This window comes from Saimiri boliviensis, chromosome 9 (genome assembly GCF_048565385.1).
Source record: "Saimiri boliviensis isolate mSaiBol1 chromosome 9, mSaiBol1.pri, whole genome shotgun sequence".
Taxonomy (NCBI): domain Eukaryota; kingdom Metazoa; phylum Chordata; class Mammalia; order Primates; family Cebidae; genus Saimiri; species Saimiri boliviensis.
In genome coordinates, this window is record NC_133457.1 from 58831668 (window position 1) to 58849656 (window position 17989).

Genomic DNA, 17989 nt, shown 5'->3' on the forward strand with positions numbered 1-17989 from the left:
TGGACATAAGCTTTCCAGTTTTTTATACATAGAAGTGTATACATAGGTAGGCTATTTTTGCATCACTGTAAGGAAATACTGGGCTGGGTGTGGTGGCTCATGCCTGTAATCCCAGCACTTTGGGAGGCCAAGGCGGGAGGACTGCTTGAACCCAGGAGTTCAAGACCAGCCTGAGTAACAGAGTGAGACTCTGTCTCTCCGGAAAATTTAAAAATTACCTGGGCACAGAAAGTGTGGTGACAGCATCTGCTTGGTCTCTGGAAGGTCTCAGGAAGCTTATGGTCGTGGCAAAGGGGGAGCTGGCAAATGTCACATGGGAAGAGCGGTGCCACACTCTTAAACAACCAGATCTCTTGTGAACTCAGAGTGAGAACTCACTTATTATCATGAGGCATCTGCCCCACGACGCAAACACCTTCCACCGGGGCCCACTCCCAACGTTGGGGATTACAGTTCAACATGAGATTCGGAGGAGACAAGTAGCCAAACCATATCAGGTACATACCTAGGATTGGAATTGCTGGGTCATATGGTAACTGTTTAACCTGCTGAGAAACTGCCAGACTGTTTTTCAAAGTGGCTGCACCATTTACATTCCTGTCAGCAGTGTGTGAGAGTTCCAATTTTGCAACAGAAAACTTAATATTGTCTTTTTTTTTTTTTTTTTGAGATGGAGTCTGGCTCTAGTCACCCAGGCTGGAGTACAGTGGCATGATCTCGGCTCACTGCAACCTCCGCCTCCTGGGTTCAAGTGATTCATCCTCCTGCCTCAGCCTCCCAGGTAGCTGGGATTATAGGCACCTGCCACCACACCCGGCTAGTTTCTGTATTTTTAGTAGAGAGGGGGTTTCACCATATTGGCCAGGCTGGTCTAGAACTCTTGACCTTGTGATCCGCCCACCTCTGCCTCCCAAAGTACTGGGATTACAGGCGTGAGCCACTGTGCCCGCCATGTTGTCTTTTTTATGAATAGCCATGCTAGTGGATGTGAAGTAGTATTTCATGGTGGGTCCGGCTCGTACTTTCTTAATGACTGATGATGCTGAGCACCCTTCCATGTGCCTATTGCGCATTTGTGTATCTTTGAAGAAACATCTATTTGAATCCTTTGTCCACTTTAAAATTGTTGCTTATCTTTTTATTATTGTGTTGTAGAAGTTCTTTAGATATTCTAGTTGTAAGCTCCTTCTCAGATATATGAATTGTAGATATTTTCTCACAATCCACGGGTTGCCTTTTCACTTTCTAAATGGTGTCTTGAAGCACAAGTTTTCAAATTCGATGAAACACAATTTACCTAGTTTTTCTTTTGTTGCTTTTGTTTTGCATGTCATATCTAAGAAACCATTACCTAACCCAAGGTCACAAAGATTTACTCCTGACTTTTACTGCTATGATTTTAGTAGTTTTAGTTGGTCTGAGTGTTGTGGGTTATTGTTAAGCTGATTTTAGTAGTTTTAACTCCTGCATTTAAATTTACAACCCATTTGGAGTTAATTTTATGTATGATGTGAGGAATAGGTCTAGTGTCATTGTCTTGAATGTGAATATCCAGTTGTTACAGCATTGTTTGTTGAAAACACTTTTCACCATTGAATTGTCTTGGTGCTCTTGAAAGAAGTCGATTGAGCATAAATATGGAGGTTTTTCCCGGACTCTCAGCCTATACCACTCATCTAGCTTTCTGTCTTTGGGTTAGTACTGCACTGTCTTCATTACTATATCTTTTTTTTTTTTTTTTAATAAATTATATGGACTTCCGACCAAGATCAGATTACTGTAGCTTCATTTTGAAATTTGAAGTGTGAGTCCTCCAACATTGTTCTTCTTTTCCAAGATTATTTTGGCCATTTTGGGTCTTTTATATTTCCATATCAATTATAGGTTCAGCTTTTCAGTTTGCAAAAGGCAGCTGGATTTTTTTTATAGGAATTCCACTGAACTCCTATATCTCTCTGGGTAGCATTGGCATCTTAATATTATCTTCTGATCTGTGAACCTGAGAAGTCTTTTCACTTATATTTGGGTTTTCTTTAATTCCTTTCACAGTGTTTTCTTATTTTGTTATTCTTAAACATTCTATTCTTTTTTTAAAAAAAATTAATTCTTTCTAACCCCCAGTTTTCAAGCATTTTATTCTTTTTGATGTTATTATAAATGAAATTGTTTTCTTATTTTCATCTTTGGTCATACTCTGAAAGAACAGAGAAATACCCAAGATTTTGTATATTGATTCTGCAAACTTGCTAAACTTATGTATTTGTGTGTGTGTGTGTGTGTGTGTGTGTGTGTATGTGTGTGTGTGTGTATTATTTTTCTTGTCTAATTGTTCTAGTTAAAACCTCTAGTACTATGTTGAATAGAAGGAGAGAGAGTGGGCCTGGCACAGGGGCTTGTGCCTGTAATTTCAGCACTTTGGGAGGCTGAGGTGGGAGGATTACTTGAACTCAGGAGTTTGAGACCAGCCTGGGCAACATAGCAAGACCCCGTCTCTACAAACACTAAAAAAATAAGGCCAGGCGTGGTGGCTCATGCCTGTAATCCCAGCACTTTGGGAAGCTGAGGTGGGCAGATTACCTGAGATCAGGAGTTTGAGACCAGCCTGGCCAACTGGGCAAAACCTTGTCTCTACTAAAAATACAAAAAAAATTACCTGGACGTGGTGGCACATGCCTGTAATCCCAGCTACTCAGGAGGCTGCAGCATGAGAATCGCTTGTACCCGGGAGGTGGAGGTTGCAGTGAGCTGAGATCACACCACTGCACTCCAGGCTGGGTGACACAGTGAGACCCTGTTTAAAAAAAAATTTAGCTAAATATGATGATGCACATCTGTAGTCCTAGCTTCTTAGGAAGCTAAAGTGGGAGGATTTCTGGAGCCTGGGGGTTGGAGGGTACAGAGAGCCATGAGCATGCCATTGCACTCTAGGCTAGGTGACAGAGTGAGACCCTGTCTCTCTGGAGGGAAAAAAAAAAAGGAAGGGGAGAGAGTGAGCATGCTTGTCTTGTGTCCAGTCTTTTTTTTTTTTTTTTTTAAGAGGTGGGGTTTCACCATATTGGCCAGTTTGATCTCGAACTGCTGACCTCAGGTGATCTGCCCGTTCACCTCGGCCTCCCAAAGTGCTGGGATTATAAGCATGAGCCACCGTGCCTGGCCTGTTCCCAATCTTAAAAGGAAAAAGCATTAAATGTGAAAATACGATATTAGCTGTGGGTTTTCTGTAGGTACCCCTTCTCAGGTGAGGAAGTTCTAGGTCTAATTTGTTGAATTTTTTTTTTTTTAAATCATGAAGTTGTGTTGAATTTCATCAAATGCTTTTTCTGCATCTATTGAGATGGTCCCATGATTTTCGTTTCCCTTGTTAGTTAACATGTATTATAAACATGACTTTTTAGTGACTAATATTACATGATACAGATTGTTTAGGAATATAGCCTTTTTGTAGGCCATTAGTTGGCTTCCAGCTTTTTGCTTTTACAAATAGCACAGCAGGGACTAAATTGTTTACTTCTTCTCTAATAATGTTCTTAGGAAAAATTCCCAGTTGTGAAATTCCTGGTCTAAGGCTGTGAACATTTTGAAGACTTCTGATGTTCAAGAACAACACATATAAAAAGAAAGTCATAGATATTAGAACATGAAGAGATTTTTCACAAGATTCAAGAAAGCTCTCTCATGTCACAGATAAGGAAACAAACTAAGAACGATGGAGCGGCTTGCTCAGAGTCACACAAAGGGTTAGTAATCATCCAATGAGCACACCGAGCTTACTGCAGGCTTTAAAATTCCTAGGATTCTTGGACTTGGCACTTTCGAGATAAAAGGACTTTGTTGAAGGTTCTGGAGTAGTTTGCTTATTAATTGAGGCTTTACAATTGTGAAAGAACTAATCCATCTCTAACGAATGAACCATTTTCTTACTATATACCAAATTATGGCAAGTAATACTTTGAAATGAAAATATAACCAAAATCATAAAATGCTTCCTTTAATCCTTCCATTTTCCAAAGGACGTAATTCGACTTTGAAACAAAGCATCGGTCCACTTGAGCGGCTGCTATTTGTGGCATTCTTCCTCATTGTCTTTCTGGTGTTGAAATGTGTATAAGCACTCCTGAAAGTCTACACACTGGTTCAAAATTTTGCAGAGGTTTGTTACCATTTCAGGAACTTTTAAAAACAGGCTGAAATAGATGCTTCAAGTTTCAGGTTCTGATGGTTGTTTGCTTCAGGGAAGTCCAAAAGAAATAGAATAGAACTTGTTGGAATGATTTATTGAGGGAGTGCTCTCAGGTAGGGGTGGAGTGAGGGGCAGAGGAAGGAGCTCAACAAACATGTGGTCTCAGCTGGCGTCCAGCTTCGCCTGCTCCCATAGCGGACCCTGGAGCATGAGTTGCATCTTGGAGTTGTTCCTGCCTTTTCTAGTTGTCCTTATCAGTCTGTCATTTGTTCTTCGTTGCCAGCAAAGGCTGGTGTGTAACCTCCCTGGCAAGACTGCTGTTGTTGTTGTTGTTGTTGTTTTTAGCCAAAGGCAGTTGCCCAGAGAAGGGGGCAGCTGCTAGCCATTAGCATGCAGGAGTTGGGGATGGGGGCACTGGGATAGAGATCTGAACGAGGCCCCAGCAGCATTCATGACAACAGCCATGCAGTTGGGTGCATTTCTTTCATCTGTGCTGCCTCGGGCACTTATTATTAGTGAGCTAAAAGCAAACAATACCATCATCCCACAAAGTCACAACAGACACACAGCAGGATATAGTAACTCCCTAACAGAAGTCATGGCTATATACGTAATCCCTCTGCTATGCTATGTTTTCCTTCTGGGGTCTAGAAAGCAACTGAAGGAACACTTTTTCCAAGCTGCAGGGTTCTACTTCCACAGTTTGAGTTTCTAATCCCAGGCATGACATAGAAGTATTTGATGATAATACGAAGATCCCCATTTGTGTCTCGTGTACTTGATAGGTTTTTCAGTTATTCTCAAATGCCGTGAGATTTTTAATAAATTTCTCTGTGTTAAAAAATCAGAAGGAGCAAACAGGCTCTTGGCCTGCGTTGGTAAGCTCAGTGAAGGAGGTCAAGGTTTAGCAGGGGTCATGGGGCTGGTCTGTGCTGACTCTTATGGAAGGGGCCTCAGCCTTGGTCATTCATTCATTCTCTGCAGAAAAGAGAATGGGTGTCATCAGCTGGTGGTCCAGGAGGGTTGTAGGAGAGAAGTCAGTGTGGAGAAAGAAATGGGGAAGGGTTCTGGGCTGCTTCAAGTTGAAGTGTAAGGCTGATTGCAGAAGGAGGGAGCTGGTGGGCTCCTGGTACCAACACTGGGCAGGTGAATCCCACTGTCCCCATGTGTCTCTCCTGTAAGAGGAGTGATTGCTTCAGTTGCACTAGCAATATGCATGCAGCGCTCAGCCATTTGTCCTTCAACACATTTATTGAGCACCTTCTGTGTGCTGGGCTCTGGGGAAGAAAAATCAGCATAGGCCCTGCTCCTTGAGAAGCTTGTGGTCTGGTGGTCAGGACAGAAAGGGAACAAATAGAAAACATCCCTGTGGGAGACCTGCTCATGAGAGGGGAAGAAGGGGAATGGGCAGAGGGGTGCACAGGAGGGCCACTTGGTAGAGCCGTCCACAGCGGGGCTGGGCTGTCTGCTTCACACGGTCTGTTGGCAGGTCTCGCGGAGCACTTGATACCAAGTTCAAATGGAGTGGAAGCTGAGGTCCCCTCCACAGGGAGAAATCGGGTCCTCTGGGCCCCAGAGAAAACCCGTTTCAGCCAGAGCAGACAGTGGCAATGGCCTCTTGGGATATGGTTTCTGCTCATCAGCACTTTTAAAAGTCCAGTAGCTCATTTAGCAGAATTGTCCTGTTGTCTCTTACAGGGAGAAGTTGTGGAATATGTGGACGATCTCTTGGAACTGGAGGAGACCAGCTAGCCCACAGCAACTGAAGAGACTTCCTCGCGATGTTCAGGAAACACAGATTCTTTGTCCTTTTCTCAACAGCCAAGGTTGTTGATACCTCAGAGCCTTCCCTTGGGAAGCCCCCATCTCTCTGACTACATGTCACCGGGGTGAGCCTGCCTTTCCCGTCTTCACACCTGCCACCTCGTGTTCACACCTATCTTTCTCACCTTTTTTTTTTTTGAGATGGAGTCTTGCTGTGTTGCCTGGGCTGGAGTGCAATGGTGTGATCTCATCTCACTGCAACCTCCACCTCCTGGGTTTAAGCGCTTCTTCTGCCTAGCCTCCCAGGTATCTGGGATTATAGGCGCCCACCATCATGCCTGGCTAATTTTGTATTTTTAGTAGAGATGGGGTTTTGCCATGTTGGCCAGGCTAGTCTTGAACTCTTGACCCAGGTGATCCACCTGCCTTGGCCTCCCACAGTGCTGGGATTACAGGCGTGAGCCACAGTGCCCGGCCTCTTTCTCACCTCTACACCTGTCTTATCCTCACGTCTGTTTTTACACCTTCACCCGTCTTCCTCATGTTCACACTTGTCTTTCTCATGCTCATACCTGCCTTTCTCACCATTTTGGTTTGAAGGACAGTCTTCTCTGACTTTTTTTTTCCCCAGAAAATTAGTATTATTTTTTAAATAAGAAAAAATTCCTAAAAGTTGATAACCGTGAACAACCTCCTTTGGCTTCTTTGCTCTTCCAGATTTTAGTCTCCTTTCTTCCCATCCAGGAAAGAGAGTGGAAGACAAAGGCCAGACTTCTCCAGCCTCATGACGGCCATCACCTGGTCTGACTTGTACCAACTCTAGCACCCCCTGAAAAACAAGTTGGATAGTGTAGAGTTCAGCTGTGCGGCTTTTACCCAACGCTTTACGTCTCCAAAATCACAACGTTTGGCCGAGTGGCTGTGAGGACAATGCTTAGTTATAAGTCTCTAAGTTGGAAAAGGAAGAAAGCCAGAGCTGTCTAGTTTCATTCATTCTTTCAGTAAATGTTTATTGAGTACCTACTATGTGCTAGGCATTGACCTGGGCATTAGAGATACTTCACAGAGTAACAGGGGAAAGTTCCCTGTGCTCATGGAGCTTACATTCTACAGGGAGAAAGAGATAACCAATACATAGGAATAAATATATACAAATATATATATATATTTATATATATATATAAATATATATATAAATATATACAATGTATCATATAGTGATACTTGCCATGGAGAAAAAGAAAGCGGTGTGGAGGAGAGGGTATGGAATCCTGGCGATGAGGCTACAGTTTTAAATGGAGTGTTCAGGGAAGGCGTCACTGGGAAAGTGACATTAGAGCAGAGATGCTAGGGAAGTGGTCCTGGGCAAGACAGTCCGGGCAGAGGAACAGGATGTGCAGTGCCCCAAAGCGAGAACCTGCTCTGCATGGTCAGGGAAGAGCAGGGAGGCTGAGCAGGGGTGTGGGCAGAGGAGAGTGGAAGGAGAGAGGGCTGGGGAGGAGGTCAGACGGTGGAGGGCCTTGACCTGGCTTCTGCTGAGTGATATAAGGGCCACTGGGGAGTTTGAACAGAGGAGTGCCTTGATTGATTTATATTTTGCAAGGGTCATTCTGGCTGCCATATTGTGAAAAATTGAAGAGTGGACCAGGGCAGAAGTCAGAGGGAAGACCTGCTAGGAAGCTTCCATGAGATTCCAGACTTGGGCTCGGGCCACAGCAGCAGTGTGGTTACTTAGCTAAATTTATTTTGAAAGCAGAGCCAATGGGATTTGCTGAGAGGTTGAATGTGGAGCGGAAGAGAAAGAAGAGTTCTTGGTGACATTAAGGTTTTGGGCCTGAAAAGCAGGAAAGATGGCATTACCATTTACTGACACAGGGAAGGCCGGGCTGGGTAAGTAAGGAATGTGGAGCGAAGCAGGCTGTCTGTGGTTGGGGTGGGAGGCTCAGGCTGCACATCCAAGTGGAGAGTTCTCAGGTCAGGTCTGCAGCAGAGCCCAGGACGGGGATCTGAATGCGCTTGCTTTATAGTGGGGGGTACTCTCAGAAGGACCCTGTGAAAGCCTCGATCAGTCCTCTATTGGCTGTGAGAAGTTCTGTGGGAGTGTGGGTACATTTGAAGACAAGTGGCTTCCGCCGAGGGTAGGTCTCTGGAAAAGAGGCTGTAAGCATCTGGCAGCCACCATGCATGGTAGTGTACTGGGGGTGAGGGGTCCTGGGAACTGGCTCTATGAAGGGATCCAGCAGGGCACCTCGGCATGTCAGTGACATTTAAAGCCATGCAGCTGGAGGGGGCTGCTGAGATTGTGTCTGAGTAGTACTGAGAAGCAACAGAAAAGAGCTATGGATGGAGCCCGTGGGCTCTCTGGGAAATGGAAAGTCAGCCAAAGAGACTGAGAAGGAGTTACCTTAAGGTCAGAGAAAGCCAGGAGGGTATGGTGTTCTGGAAGCTGAGCTTTCTTTAGTCAACCTCATTCCCTTCTCCAAATAAGCCACTTGTGTAGTTGGGCCCCTCCAGGGGTGAAGGCAAGAGGAGAAAAGCACAGCATTTGGGAAGCAAGACGTTTCCTACAATCGCCTGGGAGGGATTAAAGGATAGAGCGCGTTTTGGTGTAGTGGTGGTGAACTGGGGTAGAACACTCATATGTCCTGCGTTTTCTGGGCTTCCCTTCTCCCCCGGAACACTGTACTAAGGGGAGAACTCGGGCACATCCTTCTGTTTCTGTTTCAGCTCTATCCTGCTTCCCTCATCCCTCCTGACACCACGTCCTCATTCACCTACACAAGAATCCCTGCGTCAGGCTCTCCTTTGAGGGCACCCCACCCAGGACAGTCCCCTACCACTTCTGTCTTGGGCTGAAGTTGCCCACGTCTGCAGTCTGTACTCTGGGGGCCGGGCGGTGTTTGGCCCGAGCAGTCAGTGTTATCACTGGTGGAGGCACCATGTCCATAGCAGCCTCCCAGTCCCAGCAATGCGTCAGACCTTATGTGGCTTCCTGCTGGGGGAGATGGCCTTTGCCCATGGGATGCCGGGCCCTCCATCCTCACCCCACCCTCTACTCCACCAGAGAAACTTCCTTTTGAACTCAGTGGGGAAGGGATGATGAGATAGGACTGGAAAGTAATGGGGGACCCAGTGAGTGGACGCCCTGCTCCAGGATCTGATTCCTGAGTCTGTAAATAGCGTGCCCAGCAGCCGTGAACTCCCCTTAGAGCCCGGGGCTGTGGTGTCCTTCCCAGCTGCATGAGAAAATGAAAGCTGACGTCTGCAGGGAGCCAGGCTGGGTTGGGTGTTGTGACTCACTCCACCTCTGTGCCCTGCAGAGGTCCTATTGGGTCATTGTCTTGTGAGCCTGGGGTGAGCTTTGTGCACATGACGTTATTCTGCATATGGGTTGAGTTGGCGTGGTGGGGGGTCCTTGTTCACTCTCTGAACTTGGCCTCTTTCACCGGGGATTGAAAGGCACCTCCACCCCTACCCTCGCGATGTCCCCCGAGGACCCTGGTGATTGTATAGTCAGTATTGTCAGTACTTTGCTTTGATTGAAGGCTGTGGAGCTGAGTTACCAAAATTTTTATTTCAAAGGAAACCAAACTAACCTTAAAAAAAAAAAAAAAAAAAAGTGGGCTGGTTCTTCCAAACCTACCATGAAACCCTAGTGTGCAGGCTGCGCTCAGTGCCCTCAATCCAACTCCCGCTGGAGTGTGTTTCTTGGAAAAGCTTACAAGATTCCTGGATTGAGACCCCGTTGGTTCAGCTTCAGTCTGGCCTGTCTTGAAAAAAACAAACACATTTGTACGCTTTGTGGGAGCTTCCAGGCCCGCCCTAAGATGCCTCGCTTGTCCTTTGACCCACCAGCATGGCGCTCAGTGGTCACCGTTTGGTTCTGCAGGCTGGTGGGGAGGCTGCCCATCATGGTGGGGCATCTGTCCAGCCCCACTGCCACTCAGGGCATCCAAGCAGGAGGCACCCACTGGGAAGGGTCTAAAGAGACTCCTTGTGGCCAGTGCTTCTGTTCACGCTTGACTTGTGGAGAAGTGAAGGGCTGAGGGGAGGTTTGTGTGCACACACGTGTGTAAAAGTGACTGGCCGAAATGAGCACATACCGACATATGCAACATGCCGATACCTTTCTGATTTTCGAGACTTTCTAGTTACTACAGCCAAGCTGTTGTGCTCACCTCTGGAATCCAGAAAGAGCCACTGCGAGCCCCGACCGCAAGGGCTGCCTTAGGAAGGAAATGTGTGCTTTCGGGAGTTCTTATTAGGGGAATTTTAAGAGCACAAAAATTTTATTGGACCCAACTCAGTGGCAAACAGAAAATGGTTTGTTAGATTGTCAGTGGGAAGGAGTTTATTATGACTGCTGGTGGAATCAACAGTGACCACTTTGCCAACATTCATGGAAATAACGTTTCTAAGTTTTAAATGTGAGCTGTAAACCAAAGCTACTTCAGTAAAAAAAAAAAAAAAAAAAAAAAATCAATACTTAAACTGTAGGGAAAAGGTGGACCAGTGCCAGAGAAAACATTATTTAATAGCGTCGGAACATGGAACTGCAACACAGTTTGTAGCAAGGCACTGAGAAAAACCTACAAGGAATCCTTCATCACAGCTGTCGGAACTCTGGACCGTCTGCCATCCCAGAAACAGTGGCTTCTTTTTTTCTGGTGACTCCAGGCCTGAATGACTTAGTGTGGAGAGTTTAAACTATGTACAAGGGAGAAAAGGAAAAAAAGGCTAGGAACCTTAAGTAAGCCTCAGCCAAACGTTTTATGCATTGGACTTCCTGTGCCTGCAGCCAGAGGCAAGACTGACCCCCAGGCCTGTCCCCATGTCATCTCCCTGAAAGAGAAGACACCACAACAGCCCGGCTTTGCCTTGACTGAGCGACTCCTACCCCAGAAATAAGAATCAGGAGCAGCCATGGTTATCCTTAGAGTGGCTTCCATCTAGGGCCAGCACATGAGCAGCCACATATCCTGGCACCTGACACTGTCCCCACACAAGTAGCTGGCTTTTGTTGCTTGTGGAATGAAATGAGTGAGTTGGCTCTATATCGTCTTAGAGCCGGCAGGTAAGATATTAGTGCCTCGTTTTATAAGAAGAAAACAGGGAGGAATTAAGTGTTTGACCAACAGACACAAGATGGATTCCAGTTTTATCTCCCATTCTGGGGTGGCAGTTGGTAGGCTGAACTCCAAATACCATTGCTGATGTCTTTTTCTGCCTCCTCTGTTGGGTTAGGATGGTATGTACAATCTCACTCTTGTTGAAAATTAGAACTCGGAAAATAGCTGAAACCAAAAGCTTTTTTTTTTTTTTTTTTTTTTTTTTTTAACATCACATTAAATGTTTTACTTTGCTTACTTTCTATTTTCTGTTCTATCCACTGGACAGGGATGTCTTAACCACATTCTAGAACCTATGTTGTAATGAGCTCTGTTTTCTCAGGTCTGTGACATTTCTGACATTCATCTAACAAAGTCTCACGCAGGAGGAGTGGTCCTTGCTAGACGTGAGCCAAGAGCTGGCTGAGGTCCTGTTAGACGGTAAAGGCTCACGCCTCTCCTCAGGAGGATTGTCTTTCAGAGGAGATCTGGGATCCCACTAGGAAAAACATTTGGAATCTGTTTCAAACAAGGACCCAAAGCATCTTCAGGGATGACTGTCTACAGCAGTTATGCCCCATGCACGCTGCTACTGGGCAGGCGGGAGAAAGCAGAGCAGACGGACGCAGGTGGAAAGAGTGAACCAGCCAGCACACAAACAGGCCCACACTATGGAGAGTTCAAACAGCTGTCTTAGGAAGAATGGAGGTCAGCCCAAGAATTCCAGAGGACACAGTGAAAAATTCTGGACTTAGGAGAAAGGGTGGAGGGAGTAAGAGTTAAGTTGATGGATGTCTTTGGTCAGGATCCGTTGAAACAAGGGAGGTGATGGGGTGCTTTCAAGAGGAGGGGTGTGAGGGGAGCAGGAAGGAGGTAGCAAAGATGTGTCTTGCAAAGATGTGTCTTCAGTTGAAGACCAGCTTCAGCCTGATCTCATGGGAGCGCTGGAGCATGAATCACATCAGAGTTGGTCTTGCCTTGAGGCAAGGTCGTCAGCCTTTTGCATCCCCATGCCAGCTGGTCATTGGTTATAGGCTGCCCTAGCACGGTGGAAGGTGGTCTGATTTCCTGGATGAGGGAACTGACATTAGGCCAAGGGCGGTTCTCTACATTGGAAAGGTACGCTTGTGTGCTTATGAGCATTTTAGCAGCCAACACTCAGGGCCACTGGAAGATGGGTTCACCTGCCTAGCAAGGGGGATCTGGAAGGGGCATCGACAATGTCCACAACACTGGAAGGCTTGGCATGGATCTGTGGTGGTCGTGGAGGTGAAAATGGATGTAGGCAGATGGGACTGCTGCAGACGATGTCTGAGCTGGACTAGGCTAGTTGCCACTCCACATCTCTTCCATGTGCCCCGCCAACATGCCCGGTGTCCCAGGAGCCTGACCTCTGGTTCCACTGCCTGGGTTTCTTCACTCTCTGACTTCCAGTTGTCACTGGGACATGCCAGCAAGAGATGGCAGGGTGAGACGAGGTCTGGGTCCTTAAAACCTTTGCTTCCTCCAAGCCACAGTTGGACATTGGCAGTATCCTCCTGCCAAGGGAGCAGAGCCCTTGTCCTGCAGACCTTTCCTATTGCTGAGCTTTTGCTGGGCTCCCTGACAGGACCCCACCATCCCCTGATGGTTCCCCTCACTCTCCCCACACCTTCGTGGACGGTCCCCTCAGCTGACCCTCCAGTTACTCCTTTGCGTGTCCTATGAGTTAGGAGAAAGGATATAATCAGTTCTCTCTCAGGCCAGTGCTTCTTAAGCTTTACCATTCATGCCGCCACCTGGGTGTCCTGTTAGATGCAGATCCTGATTCAGCAGTTCTGGGGCAGGATCTGAGGTTCTGCTTTTCTAACAAGCTCGCAGTGTCTGTGCTGCTGGGACAGGAGCCATGCTTTGAATAGCGAGGTCCTGGGTGCTTCGTCGTAGTGAAGTGAGTGGTCTCTGGTTGGGGCAAGGAAGAGGGAAGGAGAGAGGGAGGCGGGGTGAGAGTGCCACAGACTTCCCTAAAATCCTGCTGCAGGAAGTAACAGAGCTGAGAGGTTTAGAGAGGGCAGTCTTACATCTTAGATATAGCAAGTATTAAGACATTATTTTCAAGATTACTAGAGAATTATTATTTTTTTTGAGATGGAGCCTTGCTATGTCGCCCAGGCTGGAGAGCAGTGGTGGGATCTCAGCTCACTGCAACCTCTGCCTCCTAGGTTCAAGAATTTTTCTGCCTGAACCTCCAGAGTAGCTGGGACTACAAGCGTGCACCACCACACCCAGCTACTTTTTGTATTTTTAGTAGAGACAAGGTTTTACCATGTTGGTGAGGCTGGTCTCTAACTCCTGACCTCGAGTGATCTGCCTGCCTCAGCCTCCCAAAGTGCTGGGATTACCAGTGTGAGCCACTGTGCCCAGTGAGCTTTTTTTTTTTTAAATTAAAAAAACCATAGTGCAGTAGCCTAGAAATAAAATACATTCAGCAACTGTTGAGGCAATAATTATTTATTTTAAATATCTCAGAAGCTTTGTGTTAATAGAACCCCCTCCCCCAATTTTCATGAGCATTAAACATTCACCAGTCTCAAAACAGGCATGACATACAATTTTGATTTACAGCGTTTTAATCGTTCCCTTTGAACACGCATTTTTAGATTTTATAACATTAATTTAGATGACACCACACCAATAAGAACTTAAAAACTGATGTGTTGGGTTTATTTCACAGTCCAGATAAACAAATAAAACATTTACATGTATTAACAATTTGTAATAAATTTATTAATACACTGGTATTAATATTGCCTATTTGTTGGTATAAATTCAATGTTCTGGGTTATTCCATAATAGTTACTAATGCAATCCCAACGCTGAAACAGAGGTTATTTGATATCGTTAAAAATAGAAAGGTTATCTTGCAGTAGATTAGGATCTAATTTGTAATATATACAGTCTCTGGCTTTTATTCTATTAGGTTTTGCTTTGGCGACATGCAGGAAGCATCTTATTCCCATTGTTCTTGACTTCCTTGACCCATTGGCCTTCCAGTTGTACCTTCAGGCTTTACCTTCAGGCTTTACTTTGCTCAACTATAGGGACTAAGATCTTTGATTATGCTGCTGCTCTTGACAGCTGCTTCGCCTATTATTTTCCCAAAGCTTGCTGAAAAGAGGTGGCAGGGTGGAAAACACGTTGTGAATTCTTTTTTCCTTAGGTAAAACACCACTGACAATTTTTCAATCATAAAAAAAGATCAGGATTTCTCTCTACCACATAAAAACGGACTCCTATGGTGTCTCAAAAGAAATGTATTGCTAACATCACCTCTTACCACTGATAACTATTTCCAAGAAGGTGATTCATATTAGAAAAATAGAACATGTTTCGTTTCTGTGCCAGCATAGAGGAGACGATTGCAGGTGGCATTTAGGCAGTGTTCAGTGCCACCTCAGCTGCACACATCCATGCCTGGCTGCCACACAAGACAAACCACAGGTGTTAACTCATCTTCTGTGCCACTAGGGCTTCCGCTGGCCTCGAGGTTCACATTTGAGGTTCTTAGAAACCAATAGGTTCTCAAACTTGACTGCCCATCAAAATCACCTGGAGGGCTTGTTAAACACACACAGAACTGGGCCCTACTCCCAGGGTTCCTGTATCCTGAGTCTAGGGTGGGACTAGAGACTTTGCATCTCCAACGAATTCCCAGGTGACGCTATGCTACCGGTCTGAGGACCACACTTTGAGAACCACTGCCATAAACAATGCTCGCCAGCCACCGTAAGATGATTTAGATGCTGTGAAATGGGTTGTCCAATAGACAGGATGGATTCTGTTTCCATAGAGCTCCCAGTTTCCACACTAGAGAACAGATCAGCACAGATCACTTCATATTCTCTTATAGATTCTTCTGCTTCTCCATCAAGTATATGCCCATCCTTGATATCCTGGTATTTGTCCCTCTGAAAACATTTCTTTTTTTCTCCCGTGTCATTCCCTCTTACTGGAGTTCAGAGAAATGAATCCTGAGAGAGGAAACCAAGGACTGAGTTTTGTTAGTCCTGGCAAAATTTCCAAGACATTCCTAGGCACAGACTGATCAGGGACAACTAGACCACTGCTTCTGAGAGGAAATGGTACTTACTGGTACAAAGCTAACTTTGTTTTTTAAAAAATAATGGCAAATCCTTAACCATGAAAGATTGAAACTAAAATAAAATAAGTGATAGGTCATCCCACAGAATGGAGGGAATAGAGGGGGATGTGTGTTTCTTCACGCCTCACCTCCTCCAACAAAATGTCAGTCTTAAATTCGCTCTAATTTCAAGAAACAATGAAAAAGAAACCTCAAAGCTTCTAGACTGTGTCCTGGCTCCTGGTTCATCTGCCCTCAGCAACATCACGACACTAAAAGGAAACATTATTCTTCCATATTCCTCTCAATAATTCAATATCCATGTCCGAAATAATACTGCTCTCATACACTTGCTTTATCATTGTTTATAAACTTTCAGGGCATGAAGCCAGTGATTTTCTTTCTTCAGAAAGGTAATATTGGGATGTAGTACACACCTGGAATCCCAGCACTTCGGGAGGCTAAGGAGGGTGGATCACTTGAGGTCAGGAGTTCGAGACCAGCCTGGCCAACATGGTGAAAATCTGTCTCTACTAAAAATACAAAAAAATTAGCCGGGCATGGTGGCACACATCTGTCATCCCAGGTACTCGGGAGGCTGAAGCAGAAGAATTGCTTGGACCTGGGAGGCAGAGGTTGCAGTGAGCCCGGATTATGCCACTGCACTACAGCCTGGGTGACAGCATGAGACTTTGTCTCAAAAAAAAAAAAAAAAAAAAAAAAAAGATAATACTGCGCTGAAGGAAGAGGCAATTTTTGACCTCACACTGGAAACCACGCCCAAGCACAGGTCTGAGATTAGTATAGTCAATTCCAGGGCAGACGGTGCAGTAGACACTGACATGAGTAACAATGCCATCAAAGCCTCCCTGCCCTGCCAGGTGCTCCAGAGACATTTCTCAGCCTATAAAACAAAGGGCTGAGGGAAAAATGATGAGGCCCAGTCCACCTGTGTCACACTCTAGAGAATTATCAGTGTGATGTGCCACAGTTAGTTTTCCTCCCAAGTGGCTTTGGGAGAGCCCACTCCAAAGGTGCCTAGACCTTCTCCATCTCTATCTGCTGGTGGTAGTGCCGAGCCTGCCGCTGGCCAACATTCAGCTTGTACACAGAGCTCTTGTGCTGCCACCTGCGGTAGCCCCACACCACCCCCACCCCTGCCAGGAGTAGCAGCAGGCACAGGATGGTGACAATAGTGGCGATCACAGGGCCTCTGTTGAGGCCAGGACAGCTGTCCCCCACACACGACTCCAAGGTGGGATGAAGCTCCTCCCTTGAACCTGGCCCAGGGCCTTCCTGTCCCAAGAAGTCTTCAGACAGCAGGTATGGGAAGCTGTCCCGGACCTCAGGAGCAGTGGTTTCTACTGGAGGCTGAGTGGCTGCCATGCCTGTTGAGGGGATGTGGTTAGGCGTCTGCTTGACAGTGGTGGCTGCTAATATCTCCAGGGTAGAGCTGGCGAGCTCATAGGGCAGGGTGGCCATGGGGGACTCCTCTGTGGTGAATCTCCAGGGTAGAGTTGACTGGTACTTGGTCAAGTCACCGTCCCCATCGCTCTCAGTCTCAGACACATTCATGGGTCTGAGCGCCAAAGCTTCCACGTCTAGCATTTGAGATGGAAGAACTGAACTGTGGGTCATGTCCTCGCTTGGTGCGAGGGTGCTAATCCAGGGCTTTTTAACTTCCACAGGAACGGGCTGATCAGGAGTAACGGGAATGTTTTCATCCAGTCCTACCGACCCGACCCCTCTGTCCCCATCTTCTTCCTCTTCTGCCTCTGTCTTCCTCCAAGCCCCATCTGTCACAGGGTAGCCGTCTAACCAGGACTCATCGCTGCCGTTCACCACTGGATCCCCTGCCCTGCTGTCATTCTTGCCCACAAATGGCCCCGAGGGACCATCCGTGTTGCTATAGCTCACCTTGGTTTCAGGTTCCCCTGGGACGAATTTTATACCACTGTGGTTGTCTCCAGCAGAAAACTGCTTTTTGGTGTCGTCATCTACCTCCTTTTCCAACCCAGGCTTGTGGAGAGCCTCAGCAGGAAACCAGAACTGCTTCTGGTGCAGCTGCGATCCCGGCGAGTCTGTGGGGACGCTGCTCCCAGCACCAGGCAAGCCTGTGGTCGGCACAAAGCCTTTATCCTGGGCTATGTTTTCTCTCCCCACAGAAACGGAGACCAGATGGTCCTGCTTTGGAGCCTCCTCAGAGGATTCTTCCTGACCTCTGTCCTCTTCTGCCTCTGTCCGGGAATCCTCCATGAGCTCTCTGAATGACACAGACCTGTCATCAGGAAAGTTATCTTCATAGTCAATGTGTGCCTCAGCCTCATCTGGAAGAAAACAGGGAAAAACCTCGTTAGCTCCAAAGGCACAGAGCTGGTACGGAACACAGGAAAAGGAAATAAAAAGCATGAGGGCTGGGACAGAATAAATAATACTGTTATTATTCATGGATGATATGTATCATAGATAAACCCAAAGAATCTACATATGAACATTACAACTAACTACAATTAACATCTCAGCTTAGGCCGGGCATGGTAGCTCACACTTTGGAAGGCCCAGGCAGGTGGATCAATTGAAGCCAAGAGTTCAAGATCAGCCTGGCCAACATGGCAAAACCCCATCTCTAATAAAACACAAAAAGATAGCCAGGCATGGTGTCATATCCCAGCTACTCAGGAGGGTAAGGCACGAGAATTGCTTGAACCCAGAAGGCGGAGGTTGCAGTTAGCCAAGATTGCACCACTGCACTCTAGCCTGGGTGACAAAAACAATAACAAAACCGTGTAAGCTTATTAGGGATACTAGGTCTACAGTAAA

General features: G+C 46.3%; 2 protein-coding genes across 4 annotated transcripts in view; one reads left to right on the top strand and one right to left on the bottom strand.

Moving 5' to 3' along the window:
• Positions 1–10423, top strand: part of CRTAP (cartilage associated protein) — a 34411-nt gene extending 23988 nt beyond the window's left edge. Inside the window, exon 7 of one of the 2 annotated variants that reach the window (XM_074405936.1) lies at positions 3532–4287. In XM_074405936.1, the coding sequence (XP_074262037.1) occupies positions 3532–3564 (33 nt within the window). In that variant the 3' untranslated portion in view covers positions 3565–4287. Of the gene's footprint in view, positions 1–3531; positions 4288–5878 lie in introns of those variants that run through there. The other variant, XM_039461820.2, reaches the window with a different exon arrangement.
• A 3100-nt stretch (positions 10424–13523) lies between these two features.
• Positions 13524–17989, bottom strand: part of SUSD5 (sushi domain containing 5) — a 45835-nt gene continuing 41369 nt past the window's right edge. For both annotated transcript variants that reach the window (XM_074405935.1, XM_039461819.2), the window contains one exon: positions 13524–17496. In XM_074405935.1, coding sequence (XP_074262036.1) covers positions 16208–17496 — 1289 coding nt within the window. In that variant the 3' untranslated portion in view covers positions 13524–16207. The remainder of the gene's footprint in view (positions 17497–17989) is intronic.